The 13,615-nt window shown below is 33.7% G+C and overlaps 1 protein-coding gene across 1 annotated transcript in view; it reads right to left on the bottom strand.

Moving 5' to 3' along the window:
- LOC130645100 (DNA topoisomerase 3-alpha-like) overlaps positions 1–13,615 on the bottom strand; it is a 51,891-nt gene that overhangs the window by 28,058 nt on the left and 10,218 nt on the right. The window contains exons 11-17 of the mRNA XM_057450968.1: positions 6,581–6,629; positions 6,059–6,104; positions 4,852–4,906; positions 3,980–4,054; positions 3,759–3,841; positions 3,474–3,571; positions 3,143–3,252 (exon numbers count right to left, since the gene is read on the bottom strand). Coding sequence (XP_057306951.1) covers positions 3,143–3,252; positions 3,474–3,571; positions 3,759–3,841; positions 3,980–4,054; positions 4,852–4,906; positions 6,059–6,104; positions 6,581–6,629 — 516 coding nt within the window. The remainder of the gene's footprint in view (positions 1–3,142; positions 3,253–3,473; positions 3,572–3,758; positions 3,842–3,979; positions 4,055–4,851; positions 4,907–6,058; positions 6,105–6,580; positions 6,630–13,615) is intronic.

Raw genomic sequence — 13,615 nt, 5'->3', positions numbered from 1 at the left:
CTGTGTGACACGGTCAGGTGGAGCGCTTTAGTACAGGTATGCAGTATGTAGTAAATCAAGTGAAGCGCATACACCATTGTAGTGTTGCGACTGTAACATATTTTTAGAAATAACTTTCCTGCAACAAAGTCTGAAATAAAAACACAGTTTACAACCGTTTTGACTCCTTCATAGCAAAAACAATCGGTCAATATTATTTCATTTTGCGGAATAAGTTTTTGTAAAAGTTAGGGTCAATCAATACTCCTTTGAAAAAAACTTTCTCGCAGACTTTGTTAAAATAAAAACACAAGAAAGAGTCCATTGCCAACACAGGGCTGATTGGCTAGTCCAGGTAGGCAGTGTTGCACATTCGTACTGGCGTAAGTTTAAAATTAATTGTCACAGTGGGCTAACCCCTTAGTACAGGTCATCGCACATGCGCATAGGCGTATCAGCCTTTTTTAAAAAAAACGGTCTGTTGTTAACACTGGGCTAAGCGTTTAGTACAGTTAAACAGAGTTGAAGAGGCGTAATACCGTCTTCCAAAACAACTTTATCGCAACTTCGGTTTCACAGGAAACAGCCTGTCGTTACCCCTCAAGCTAAAGCAATTACTCAACCATTTTATTTGCAGAAGAAGTTTTCAGGAAAATAAAAAAAGATGTAGCTACCTAGCTAACTGCATTTAGCAGAAGAATTATTGGTTAAGAAAATTGTTGTAGCCAAACCGCATTTTTATTTTCTCACTTTTTAGCCAAAGATAGGAGCTAGCTAAATGGCTACATCCTCAATATAAAAATAAATGTTGGGTAAGATAAAAGGCTCTTATACCAAACAGAATAGTAAAAAGTAAGGCTCTAGCTGGTTAGCTAGCCTTCAAAATCTTTGTTCCTATAGCCCAAAATCCTAAAACTGGTGCGTTTGAGATCTGTACGTAGCTAAAAAACGTAACAATATATTTATCTTAACATTGAAAATAAACAGAAAACAAATATTAAAAAATATAAAGCTTTCTGAAGATAAAAAAGGCAAACAGGCCTACAAACCTCCGACACATTCTTCTTCTTCTATGCCCTTTCAATTTGTAAAAACAGTGTTTTATTTATCTTAGGCGAGGCAAATGACTTTAAAGTCATTTGCTTCCGTAGACTAATCCCTTTATTTTATGTTGAAATGAACAGGGAGACGGGATTCCTCTTGACGGCGATTCCACATGGGCGAGTGAATGTTACCATAGCCTCGGGTTAACCCAAGCCATGTGAGGGAAATTGGGAAGATGGCACACTGTGTGGACCGTTGGATGTTGCCGGGAATTGTCTAGTAGAGCGCGGGCCCTAATTGGGTCTGCGTAGCTCAAAATGAGCATTAAATACTTTAAGACTCTCCATCTAAGCCATGGCCCCTCCTGGAAATAATAGACAGGGTATATCCCTCGATATTTGTGAGGCTGGCCATGTAAAATATGCACATCTATCTATCTATCTTGCACATGACTATTTTCAAAATCAAAATGGCCTTCGTTCATTCAGCCGCGAAAATCTTGGTTTGTATTTTTAAGAATCGAAATGGTCTCTTTTTGGTCGCGAAGATCTTTGATTGTTTTTTATAGAATCAGGCTTGGTAATAAGCCTATTGACATATCTGTTCCGATTCCGCAAAATACACAGGAATATCGCCGCGGTAAACATGAAAACGAGGTTTATTATGAACATTTTTTTTTTGCAGCGTGTTTTTGCTGAGAAGAAGACTTTACCACAAGATTTTAACTTTATAGTCAAGCTTTATTATGGAAACAGATAAAATCAAAGAGGCTAGTAGTAGTAAGGGTGAAAACGAAAAAATTCTTGCGGTTCGGAGTGTGCAGCTTTTGTTCACACTGGCTTTTATGTTTTAAACGATGACAAAAATGAGTATATATATATACTTGATACAGAGGAAGTTGAGTTTAGATCTAACACAGTCTAGATCAGATTGAAAGAGGGTCATTAATATACCCCGTCCAACCCATGCTAGCATGGAAAACGGACGTTAAGCCGAGAATGATGATGATGATGATATAGCTACAACAGCTCATGATCATTCATATGCCAAGTTCCATTCAACACAAAATTCATTAGTCAATATATGTATAATTCAGGAGTAAATGGAAGATGAAATCAAGGAACTACGAGCGGTCAAAACAAAGTCGGTAAAAATATATCGCATTTGGTATACACCTTTCCCGAGACTATGAGTCATACTTTTTTCAAACTCGTAAAATATGAATACCATATTTGAATTCAGCATAGTTTGTTTAATTTATGTGTAAAAATTTAACTTGATACGCCAACAGAAAGTGCTATTTTGAGGAGATATATATCACAGTTAAAGTCTTCTTAATGCTCAAGTTACCATGTCCCGCCTCGTTTTCAAAAAGAGGTTGGACATGCCACAAATCTTTAAATTAGAATAACAGGTTGTTTACTTGCTGCATTGTTTCGAAATTTTCTTTGTTTATGACATTTTTGATAAGGAATTCAAATCTGTTGTCCGTTTTTTATAAAACTCAACAGAAAAAGTTGCGGCACATCAAAAGAATAAGTCTTGGGAAAGGTGTATTGGTGCGCATTTTAAAAATTTCGTGTTTCCGCCACGGGACACGGCTTTCGCGGACAGACAGACAAAATACGGCTAAAATCCACGGGTTGCCCATCCTTTATATATCGCATTTTGTGTTTGCGTAACAGAACGCGGCTTTCGCGGAAAGACAGACAGACAGACAGACAGACAGACAGACAGACAGACAGACAGACAGACAGACAGACAGACAGACAGACAGACAGACAGACAGACAGACAGAATACGGCTATTATAATAGAGATTCTTGAAAGAAATGCCATCGTAAAAAAAAGGGAATTATGTAAGAAGATAATATACAATTTATTTAGAAGAAAAATGTTTTGATAAACTTATATTCGCAAATAATCTCTTTAAATTCCTTTTAGGGAAGTTCTCAAATCCAATGATCTCAAATTGTGACAAAATGCGTAAAATTAGATTTTTCTAGATTTTTCTATCAAGCTGATTTTAATAAAAATTTTCTGTATTTACCAACAACGGCGTTACCATTACCACCATCATTATTACCACAATAATAATAAATAATAAAAGCAACACATACTTGTAAGTCGTTACTGCATTTGGTAGGATGAATAGGTGGATGTGCATTGTCAGTCTTTTTGCCCTGTCTTGGGTTTGGGCCACCGTTATTTAGTATGCTTGATGCAAATGCTAAGAAAAATAAACCTTATTGTAATTAATAGACCAAAGCATCTACATAACTTTGAATTTAATACTGTGTACCTGATAAAAAAAAAACTCTATCACTTTTACATAAATTTTGAATTTAATTTAGTGTACATCGTTGACAAATAAATCCATTAGAGCTTATTTACTAAAACTATGTCCAATTTAGTCTGGCAAGGTATAACAATAGTTTTAAACCTCCATACCTCCCCATCTTGCATCAGTTGTTTGATTCTCAACAAGCTGTACCAAGTCCATACCTTTGGGAAATATATTTGTTTCTGTTCGTGGATAACTAATAATACTAAAAGAACAATTCCATTTTCTTTTTAAACTTTAGCTCATTTTAACAGTACAAAAAGCTATGATTCTGCTTTTCATTTTCTCCCTACCAACAGACAACAATTGTGTATCAAATAACTGAGTTTACATTAGTGTGGTCGTTTTAATAACACATCAAGATTAACATATAGCAGACATTTTTCACATACCCTCGAGTATAAAGTTTCTCTGCAATCTTCATGGTTTCTTTTGCATTGATTTTTAACTTTCTCGATGCCAGTTTTTCCATTTCCTATAGTATAATTTACACAAAAAAAATCGTTAGTACTTAATTGGCTGTTATATAAACTGCTCACGTCATCAAGAGATAGTCAAGTATCATGGCAACTTACCATGAATTAAGAGGAAGTCAAATATTACAGCAACTTACCACCGTATCAAGAGGTAGAGGTCTCCATTTACTTTTGGGTTTTGATGCAACTTTGGTAACTTTAGCTGTTGGATTCTGCCAAAAGATCGTCATATAAATAATACGTAGTAGTTATCGCACAATACCGAGAAAAATATCAAAAATATTTTTTGAGTTTTTTACGTTTTAGTTTACATATTCCACAAGCCTTTAGTTGAGTGAAATATACAACAAAAGAAAAACAAGAAAAATATGACGATATTTTTCCAGAACAAAGGCGATAGCTTTTATATAAACTGACCATGCATCATTGTATTTCGTATACTAGATTGATTATTGCACAAATTTAGTCATGGTTTGGGAAGTTCTTTGTTCAACAGCGAAAAAATTGTCGCAAGATAATACATGTGATTGTGCAATTTAATTACAGATATATATCTTCATTGAGAAAAATCAGACACGTCTCTTCGGGTAAACTAAATATTTTCAGTGGTGGAGAGCACTGGTACTCTCATGACTATATTAAAAAAAAGTAAAATTGAAGTGTGGATATTTATGATTCATAAGAATTATGTTTTATTGAGAAGAAAATTTTGTAATAAATTTTCTGACAAGTTCTCCTTTTTTCAAAGAAACTAACCTCACTCAATCAAACAGAAAAATTATATAAGCTTTTTGTACACTATTTCAGCCAATCAAAGAAAAAATATCAGCTTTTTGCACTGCGGAATTGAAAAATTGCACTTGTTTCTTGGTAGAAAATAAATATATAGCATATATTTCGTGTAGATTAGCGAATCAAAGTGCGAGTTAAACTTAACCATATGATAATGGGATATTAATGTTGGAGGTAAAGCAACAGCAACAACAACAAAAAACAGGATAGTTCCTACCTCCTGACACAAGTTACAAAACATTAAACAAACTTCTCGATTGAAAACTCGACCTCTGCAGAAAAAAAAAGATGTTAAAAAGTTTCATTAAAAAAAAACAATAATTAATGATCATTAATCTGTACTAAGAAATATTCCCTGAGGCTGATACACTGACCGAGGGTGACACTTCTCACTACAGACAGATAAAACGGTTTATATAGTATTCATTAACTGATAGCTATAAGCAATTGTTTGCCTGAAAAATGTGGAAACAGGACTATTTTCTAAAGGCGATTTTGTGTAAATACCTTTAAATATCACATGCAGTTCAGTTTTCAAAGATAACGAGAAAAGATATTTAAAACCCACTATAGAACTTCTTCTTTTTAAAGCAAATTATTCAGGATGACACAAATTTATTTGTTATTGATTGTTGTGTTTGATGTTTGATGTTCGCATTTGTATATAAATGCACGCCCACCAAACCTGGATTTAAAATTATCAACATTTCTAGATGAAATTGATTTACTAAATGCGATGTTTTGTAAAAGAACTAATATTCGAAGCAATCACATCTGATACATCTTCTTGGTGTTTGTATCAAGTTCTGATATACAAATGATTCTAATATTTTTTAACAACCTAATTTGTAATAGTAAATGATTAAACGTGATTAGAACAGTTAAAATGGCTTTGAAAACGCAGTTTTGAGAAATAAAATTTATTGTAAATGAAATTTTGAGTAATGCATGCATTTGGAGATTCTCCGGCAATGTTACTTGTTTACCTTTATATCTGCTATTTTGGTTACACAATGTCAGAAATTATACTGTGTTTCATAAAGCTTGTTAAGGCATTTTAGCGAACGGTATAAATTTCTTGTGCATATCAGAGAAAAATTTTCATGATTAATAATTTTTGTGCTGATTTGGGCCGAAGTCACAAAATTGGGTACCCGCCAAATATTCTTCCAGATGCTATTCACCAAAAAAATAATACAAAAAAAAAAATCACAAAAAGCCATTACTAAAAAATCTACTAAAGAGTAAAAAAAAAAAGCAATTTCTTTCCCAATTTTTTTTAAAAGAAAGTCACCTAAACTAGTCATTTTTGTCCCTGTAAATCAAGTATTTTTAAATATCCACTAAAATATTTTCATATTTGCGAAAATTAAAACCCATTGAATTGATTTACCATACTTGTCAAATCAAAACAAATGTCTTACCTTTTCCAAGAAAACTCTGTAACACATTGTTGTTTCGTGTGAGTGACTTAAAAAAATGTGTGGCAATTAGTTTTGACAAGGTCACTAATTTTAAAAATTTCTGTCTTGTGATTTAATTCTCCATTTTACTGTTTACATACAAAATGCAATTTGAGTAGAAATCAAAGACAGAAAAAGTAAAAAAAAAAGTTGATCAGTTATCTAACTAGCTGATCCTCATGGTTAAAATGATGCTATTTCAAAAATCTTTTACAAGAAATGTAGAGGTCAACAAATCTCACAGTGAAGTGGTCAAAATTTAATGGACTTCTCGTCGTTTTCTTGGCATACAACTATAGTCTGAAGCAAAAAGTGCTTATATGGTTATTATTATTCACCTTTTTATAACAAAGTGCATGGCAACTTACTCAGCATAAATTTATCTATGGAGGATAAGTTTTCACACAATAAATTAGAAAAAAGTGCCATGCAAATAAGATCGATGGCAAAAAAAAATGTCAAAGAAATGAAAGCTCTTTCTACCTTTTACTTTGTAAAATACTTCCACAATGAAATTTTCCACTTGATTATACTAAAATTAAACAATTTAAATTCAGCACTGACACAATAAATATGGCAAAAACAAACGCCATGCACTAGAGTTGAACATGTGCAGTTATTAATGCGAAACTACTGGAATGGTTACAAGTTTGGAGTTGTGTGCAAATATGTTAATCCATTAAGACTATTTTGTAAGAGTTTGGAACGTTGATTAACAAATGAATGAGATTGTGTGTTTTTGGCTTTATATGATATTTTTAATCAATCAACCCTTTGGTCACCTTTGGGTAAACGCCGTAAATTTGGTCCCAGGTAGTACCTATTTACCTGCGCGGAAAGAGGAGACGTCAGTTAGGCATCAACCTTAAAAGTATGATGAAGTGGCTTCTAAATTGAAGTATTGTCGTCAGTCTCATGATGGGATATTGTGCCACAACGGAAGAAAAATTAATGGGACATATTTAAAGATGGACATAGATTAACTGGAGAAATAATAAATGTATTGCATTTGAGATTTCCTCTGTATCCTGGTTAAGTATGTTTTAAATGGTTGTCCTAAAGGAGAACCAGGGGGAGAAAATCATAGCATTAAATTTTTTAAATATTTCATTTTTTATGTTCATGATTTCGTCTACAACCATAATTACATTGACCTACATCCATAATTACATTGATGGTCGCCATCCTTATTGAACAAAAGCTACCAGGGTGGCCACTCAAAATTAAAAAAAAATCCAAGAACTAATCAAGAACAATTCAAGAACAAAATATTGGTTTTCAAGGACAAAAATAATTTTTAACAACTTCAACAAAAGCTAATATCTTGATCAATTCACTGACTTTATACATCAATATAGCATAATCTGTGATAATTTGAACAAAATAAAAGAGTGTAGACATGTAGAAACCTTGATAATAAAGTTGATATCGTTCCAGAAATCATTCTTTTAGGAGTACATAGCTACTTTGTGTACAAGTTTATAAATACTTATCAGAAAGCTAGAATTATATAGTAACAAAAGTGTAAAACTAAAAATAACAGAATATAAAAGTCACAAAAATAACAAAGTTCAATAAATAGTGTTCTTCTCTTCTTGTTTCTAAAATCTATTTATCCAGTATTATGGAAACGGTCCAAAGGATTCTATTTCTTGTGTTTTATAAAACTTTAATTCTCAATTAAAAATAGAACATATATTGTATTGTATAAGAAGATCTTCAAATTAGAAAATGAACCAGACAAAATGACGCTAATATGAAGCTAATAAATAATCCATATATCTTGAAATAAACTAATGTCAACAAACTACGAGTATTATAGAGGTTATTAGTTTTTGAGATCTTCCTCCAGTTTTTTAATAGCCTCATCTAAATCCACCATTGTCACTTTTTTCTCTGTAATGGCTTTTCTGAATGCATTTGCTTTCAGAAACATAGCAATGTCATGGCTAACCTCGCCCTCATCAAGACAGTTGTTCATATCTTTGTTCAATGATCGAATACATGTATCTACCTCCATTCGTTTGCGTTTCACACTATCAATCTCATATGCTATTATCTTTCTCTTGTTATTCGCTGCTTCATTTTCTTTTGATTTTTTTACTTCTTCAAGGGCAAATACATACCTAGAACGGGCTGTTTTACATGATGTAACCATTTTGGCAGTGATTTCAATATCATGCACATCTTTCTTGCAACACTTTAAGGCATCATATACCAACCGCTGAGCACATAGTGACTTGTTTTTAAGATTTTCGATAGTGACTTCTTTGTTGATGCTGAATCCTCTCTCGATCTGGCTTTGTCCATGTGAAATAGTGAAGACCATCACCATGACTTTCCATAAATCTTTGTATTTATCAGAACCGTTTAAATACTCGCGGTAAAAATGATCCAAACGATTATCAGAAAGGCTAAAGCCAAGAAACTTATCTTTATGAGTCTTAGCTGTGCGTGAGATGAACTCCTCCAACTGCAACTTGGCATTATCTGCTTCTTTTGAATTGATGTGATTTGTTGTGTAAAACTTGTCCACGACCTTTTCAAACTTAAGTAGACAGTTTTTACTTTCAATCATATTCTTTGGAACAAGACTAGACAAAGATCGAACAAAAAGGTGTTTCAATGGCGATCGTTCTTGTAGCTTTTCAATAATACCTTTAATAAGTGCAGCACATTCTCCTTTAAACTTCAACTTCTTTGTCAAACTGGCTTGAAGGGACGAAAGCAAGGTTTTGGTGGCAGTTGGTAACTTGACTAATTCCGGTGGTAAATGATTCTCTCGTTTCTGCAAATCAATTTTAATTAAAGAATAAGCTGAATCAGCTTCATCAATAACGGTTTTCCGAATGAAAATCTTCATTAACCGACGGATAATATTTTCTAATATTTCCGAAACAAATGGCATCATTGGATTATCCGTCTGGAATTGCTTCAGATACGAAGACATCATGCTGGCTACATCAACAAAGAATTGTAACTTTACTTGCATAAACATGTCAGTGTGGTGGGTGACCAAGGTGTCATACGAACTGTTTTTGCTTGGTTGTTTTGATTTGCATAAGGTTTGATAATGCTTTATGACATTCACAACATTTTCCCAAACTTCCTTTGCTCGGATGGCAACAGGTTCATCCTCAACCCAGCGTGTCTGGCAAAACATTATTGGAAAAACATCTGATTTGCTTAACTGAATATATAGATCTCTTCGAGCTGGGGAATCATTGAACAGCTTCCACATGGCCTTTAAAACCTTTTCCAATTTCCAGCCAGTTGCTTTTACGCCAGTCTGAAAGGCTCCGTGCACCACGTGTAATCCACACGAACCAACATCAATAATTTGGGGATATTCTTTCTCAGTACGATGCGATTTTAAATTTTCATAAACTTTCCAATTAGTGTTTGGTCCGTCCATGGAAAGCATGACCATTGATTTCTGGGGTAACGCATCAGTTGCTTGAAGAATCTCGTGCAAGATGTTATCTGCATTTGGGCGCCTGAAAAACCTTGAGGTTAGGTAACGTGTCTGGACTTCATAGAGATTTTCATTCCAGAAACGAATCTGAACGTCCATTTGTTCTTCCTGTTTATAATGATTCAAACTTTCGTCAAAAAGTGTGGAATAGGTTGGCGAATTTTTAATTTCTTGGAGCAAGATTTCCATGAAATATGGGGCTAATCCATGTACGATGTAGTACGCACATTTCGTTTTTGATAACTGGAATGACTTTGCTATGTCACTGTCAGGGAACATCACACAAAATAGCTGGTTCAAATTCAAGCAAGAACGAAATGAATGATGTGATGTTAGTACTTTCAGAGCCCAACGAATTTCAGCATGGGAAACTGCTAATGTACTCATCATTAAATCAATATTGTTAGTGGCGGGGGAGGCGTCTTTGCTTGATGATGGCTTTGGAGGGTTACTTTTGAAGAACAGACCAGAAACTGGACTATAGTTTTTCACATTCACTTGATGCTTGTTGCCCTTAGAATGCGATGCTAAAGCACTTTTTCCCATTATAGTTATGTCTATCACTGTGTTACAAAGTCTACACAATGCTTTGTGTTTATCTGGTCCCCTTTTCAACCATATTTTAAACTGTTCATCGCTCAACCAACTTTCATTAAAAATACTTTTTCCATGCATTCTGGTACTTTTTTTACTAGACATTTTTTTACTATTCTAAAAAGATTTTTCATAGAATTGTAAAAACTCAAGAACATTCAAGAACCAAGGGTGGAAAACATACTATTTCAAGAACAATTCAAGACCAAATAAAATTCAAGAACATTCAAGAACATTCAAGGTTTTCAAGGACGAGTGGCCACCCTGGCTACATTGGTTTGTACATATTTCCTTTGTAACATCACATTGCATGAACGGCTTAAAGTTTTTTACGGTTGCAAACCAGAATATAAGGAGGAATTAAAAAAGTACCAAAAAGAAAATAAAGCAATAAAGATGAGTAAAATTCCAAGTAGAACAATAAATTCTCAACTGAGCTATTATGCCTTGAGTAAAAATATTGAATTTGACGGCTTCTATATTATTCATTTGTAAAACCGGTTCGACGGTTGCTCAATTAACGCAAAATGATATATTGATTAATTTAGAACTTTTTTTGCGAAATGATTCCTCTCAACGAAATAAAGTTGTGTTGTGAAGTTCTAAGAATAATCCTAATGAATTCCTCCATTATAAGGATTTCATAAGAATTTTTAAGCGGTGCTTACGAAAAATGTCTAAAGGCTCTCAGAGGTATGGGACCTAAAAATTTCACATGCAAGTGTCTAATACATAAATATAAAATATCAGTAAGTATCATAGCCATGCATCATATCCCTCACACCAGGAACAGCAGTAAATCAATTTTTAGGTTTTATGAAATGACCCTGTTAATATTATTTAAAATATTTTGTTACAGTGATGTGTAATTGACATTGACATGCAAGATCATGCAGCCCATGCATCTTGTTGATTTTTCCACAGACTTTATTGACTAGTCTAATCCAAAGTGGATATGTTCATTTTTCTTTAAAATCACAAAAAAATTACGTCTTACACGTTAATGGAAAAATTAAACGTCACAACGTCAATAACATTAATTTAAGGCGCGTAACCACCCTTATTAAAAAATTAACATGAGTTATTTTGAAGTCTAAGACGACTATGACTATCCTGAAAATTTGAAGATCTAAAAGTTAATAGAACTGGAAATAATGATACTTTAATTCCTCAGTTTCTTATTTGTTTTTTCCAGTCGCCAAATTTAACGATTTCCTTGATCACTTATTCCCGGCCAAGAAGCGGGCCGTCGCAAAATAATCGTTTTCTGTCGTAGGTAAACAGACGGCCTTGCCTTTTATGAGCACTGAGGCTGAGTTTGCTTAATTGCTTTTGGAGATCAATAAATCAGAGGCAAAATAAAATAAAAACAAGAAATCGTAGGGATATCTCTTTGCCTTATGGCCACTAATTATGATAATTAATGTTTATCACGTGCTCTTCCATTTATTATAATGTGTCTCGAGGTTTAGTTCACAATTTGTGCCAATTCTTCAAACGGGGCAGAGTGCCCAAAGTGAGACTTAAAGATAGTTAAAGAGCTATGGAGATAAATAATGTTACACGTAAAAAAGGAAATTCTGGCAGCAAAATGTACAGGCTATACTTTCTACATAAGAAAGCGACAAACTGCTTGAACAATGGAGCACTATCAAAAAGGAAGGCAAAAACAAGGCTAAGCTGTCTTTGTAAACAACATCAAGAAGTGGCTGGGTGTTGCAAAGAAGCCTGATTTGAGTAAGTTTAATTCGTAGCAAACAACACAGAAAATTTGATCGTTTTATCATAGTGAGAACTTTGTTATATAAAAAACACTATGATGGAAATTCAGCTACATATGTTCTCCCTCTTTGATTAAATTTTGGGTGATGACATGTACCCAGCAAGCGCATGGTCGACTTTGTTGTGCATTTATGATTGTGTGAATCACGCATTTGCAATGGCGAATGGCCCAATATTCCACCAGCCTATCTACTAGTTAGCATATAAGAGTTGTTTAACCTTGCAGATTTTGTTGATTTCATCAAAGGGGTCGCAAATAAAACAATTTTTACACAACAACAATAACAATGTGTAATTGTCTGTGGCTTCGCGCTTACTTTATTAGCAACAAAGCAATTCCCTGTAGTTCAAATATGCTCTTTGTCAATGTCGTGTGGCATTGTTCAAAATGCCTTTCCGTCTTTTGTTTAAGTATCTGTGTATTACACCAGATGAGCATAAAAGTTGCAGCATTAACAACATTAATGTTCCATGTATGCTTTTAAAAGCTAAATTCGAAACTGGTTGCCTCACATTTTTGTGTCTAAACGGTGTTACGACGAAACATGTATTATTATTATTATCATTAACGTGCACCACAAAACAAGAGTAGATAGAAATGGACGAACCCAGCGCAATCAGCAGCTAATTCAAAATTTCTAAAAGCAGTTGCTTTTTGTTCTAGGTTCATCCATTTCTATCTGCTAAAAAAATGAAGCTAGTTAAAATATTCTTAACTAAAAAGAAGGCCAAATCAACAGTTATTAATAATAAGCGGAAGAAAAATAAATATCTAAGAAGCAATATCTGAGGTTACATGAACTTTTAACAAAAAGTGGATACGCCATTGTATATTTCTCATGCATATCTTTCAGATAAGTTCAACTTGTACCTCGGAATCTCTTTATTACTCCAACTGTGCTCGTGTAAGTGACCTTTTGCGAAGTGGATTATATTTTTCACAATTTTCTTTAACAAGGTCTAAAAACATCCTGTTTAAAGTTGTTCTGTAATTTACAAAACCTTGACGTCAAAACAAGTGAAGTCATGACATTCTACTTTTGTGTTTCATGCCAAATAACTTGGAAACGAGTTGAAATAACTGACGTCATCTCATGTGTGGGTAACTAGGGTCCACTTAGGACCAATTTACGAAAGCTGGGACAGCCCACCGGTTTAAGAATAGACTGAATCATCAAAAAAAATCTTTAAATCCAAATATCTCTTTAACCCTTCATAAAGTACACAATCCCACATTTCCTTGATCGGCGTTTCAAGCTCTGCAGAAAAAAGAGAACGGCTAAAAGAATTTATTGGTTAGTGTTTGCACTAAAGTCAGCGAAATTTTGGAACCCTTATATCTCCTCAAACATTTGTTAAAAACAAATGATCCTATAATTACACAAAAGTTTAACACATTTCTAAAAAAAATTTGTACATGTAACGCTGGTGCCATTTATCAAAATTAAAATGACGTGTTTTCTGTCTGAGGCAAGTTGAATGTGCTTATTTTGTTTTATCGGAAAAATTGTCTTATTTTTAGGTTTTCTAACGCTATGGCATGATGCATAAGATGCAATGCATCAGTGTTTTAAGCTGTACATAATAGATACATAACAGGTTAACAAATTTTTGAAGAAAACCTTTTTGTACGTGGACAGACTGATGACATAATGAATTTTTTATAA

Source organism: Hydractinia symbiolongicarpus, chromosome 1 (assembly GCF_029227915.1).
Source record: "Hydractinia symbiolongicarpus strain clone_291-10 chromosome 1, HSymV2.1, whole genome shotgun sequence".
NCBI lineage: Eukaryota > Metazoa > Cnidaria > Hydrozoa > Anthoathecata > Hydractiniidae > Hydractinia > Hydractinia symbiolongicarpus.
This window is presented reverse-complemented; position numbering and strand designations above follow the sequence as displayed.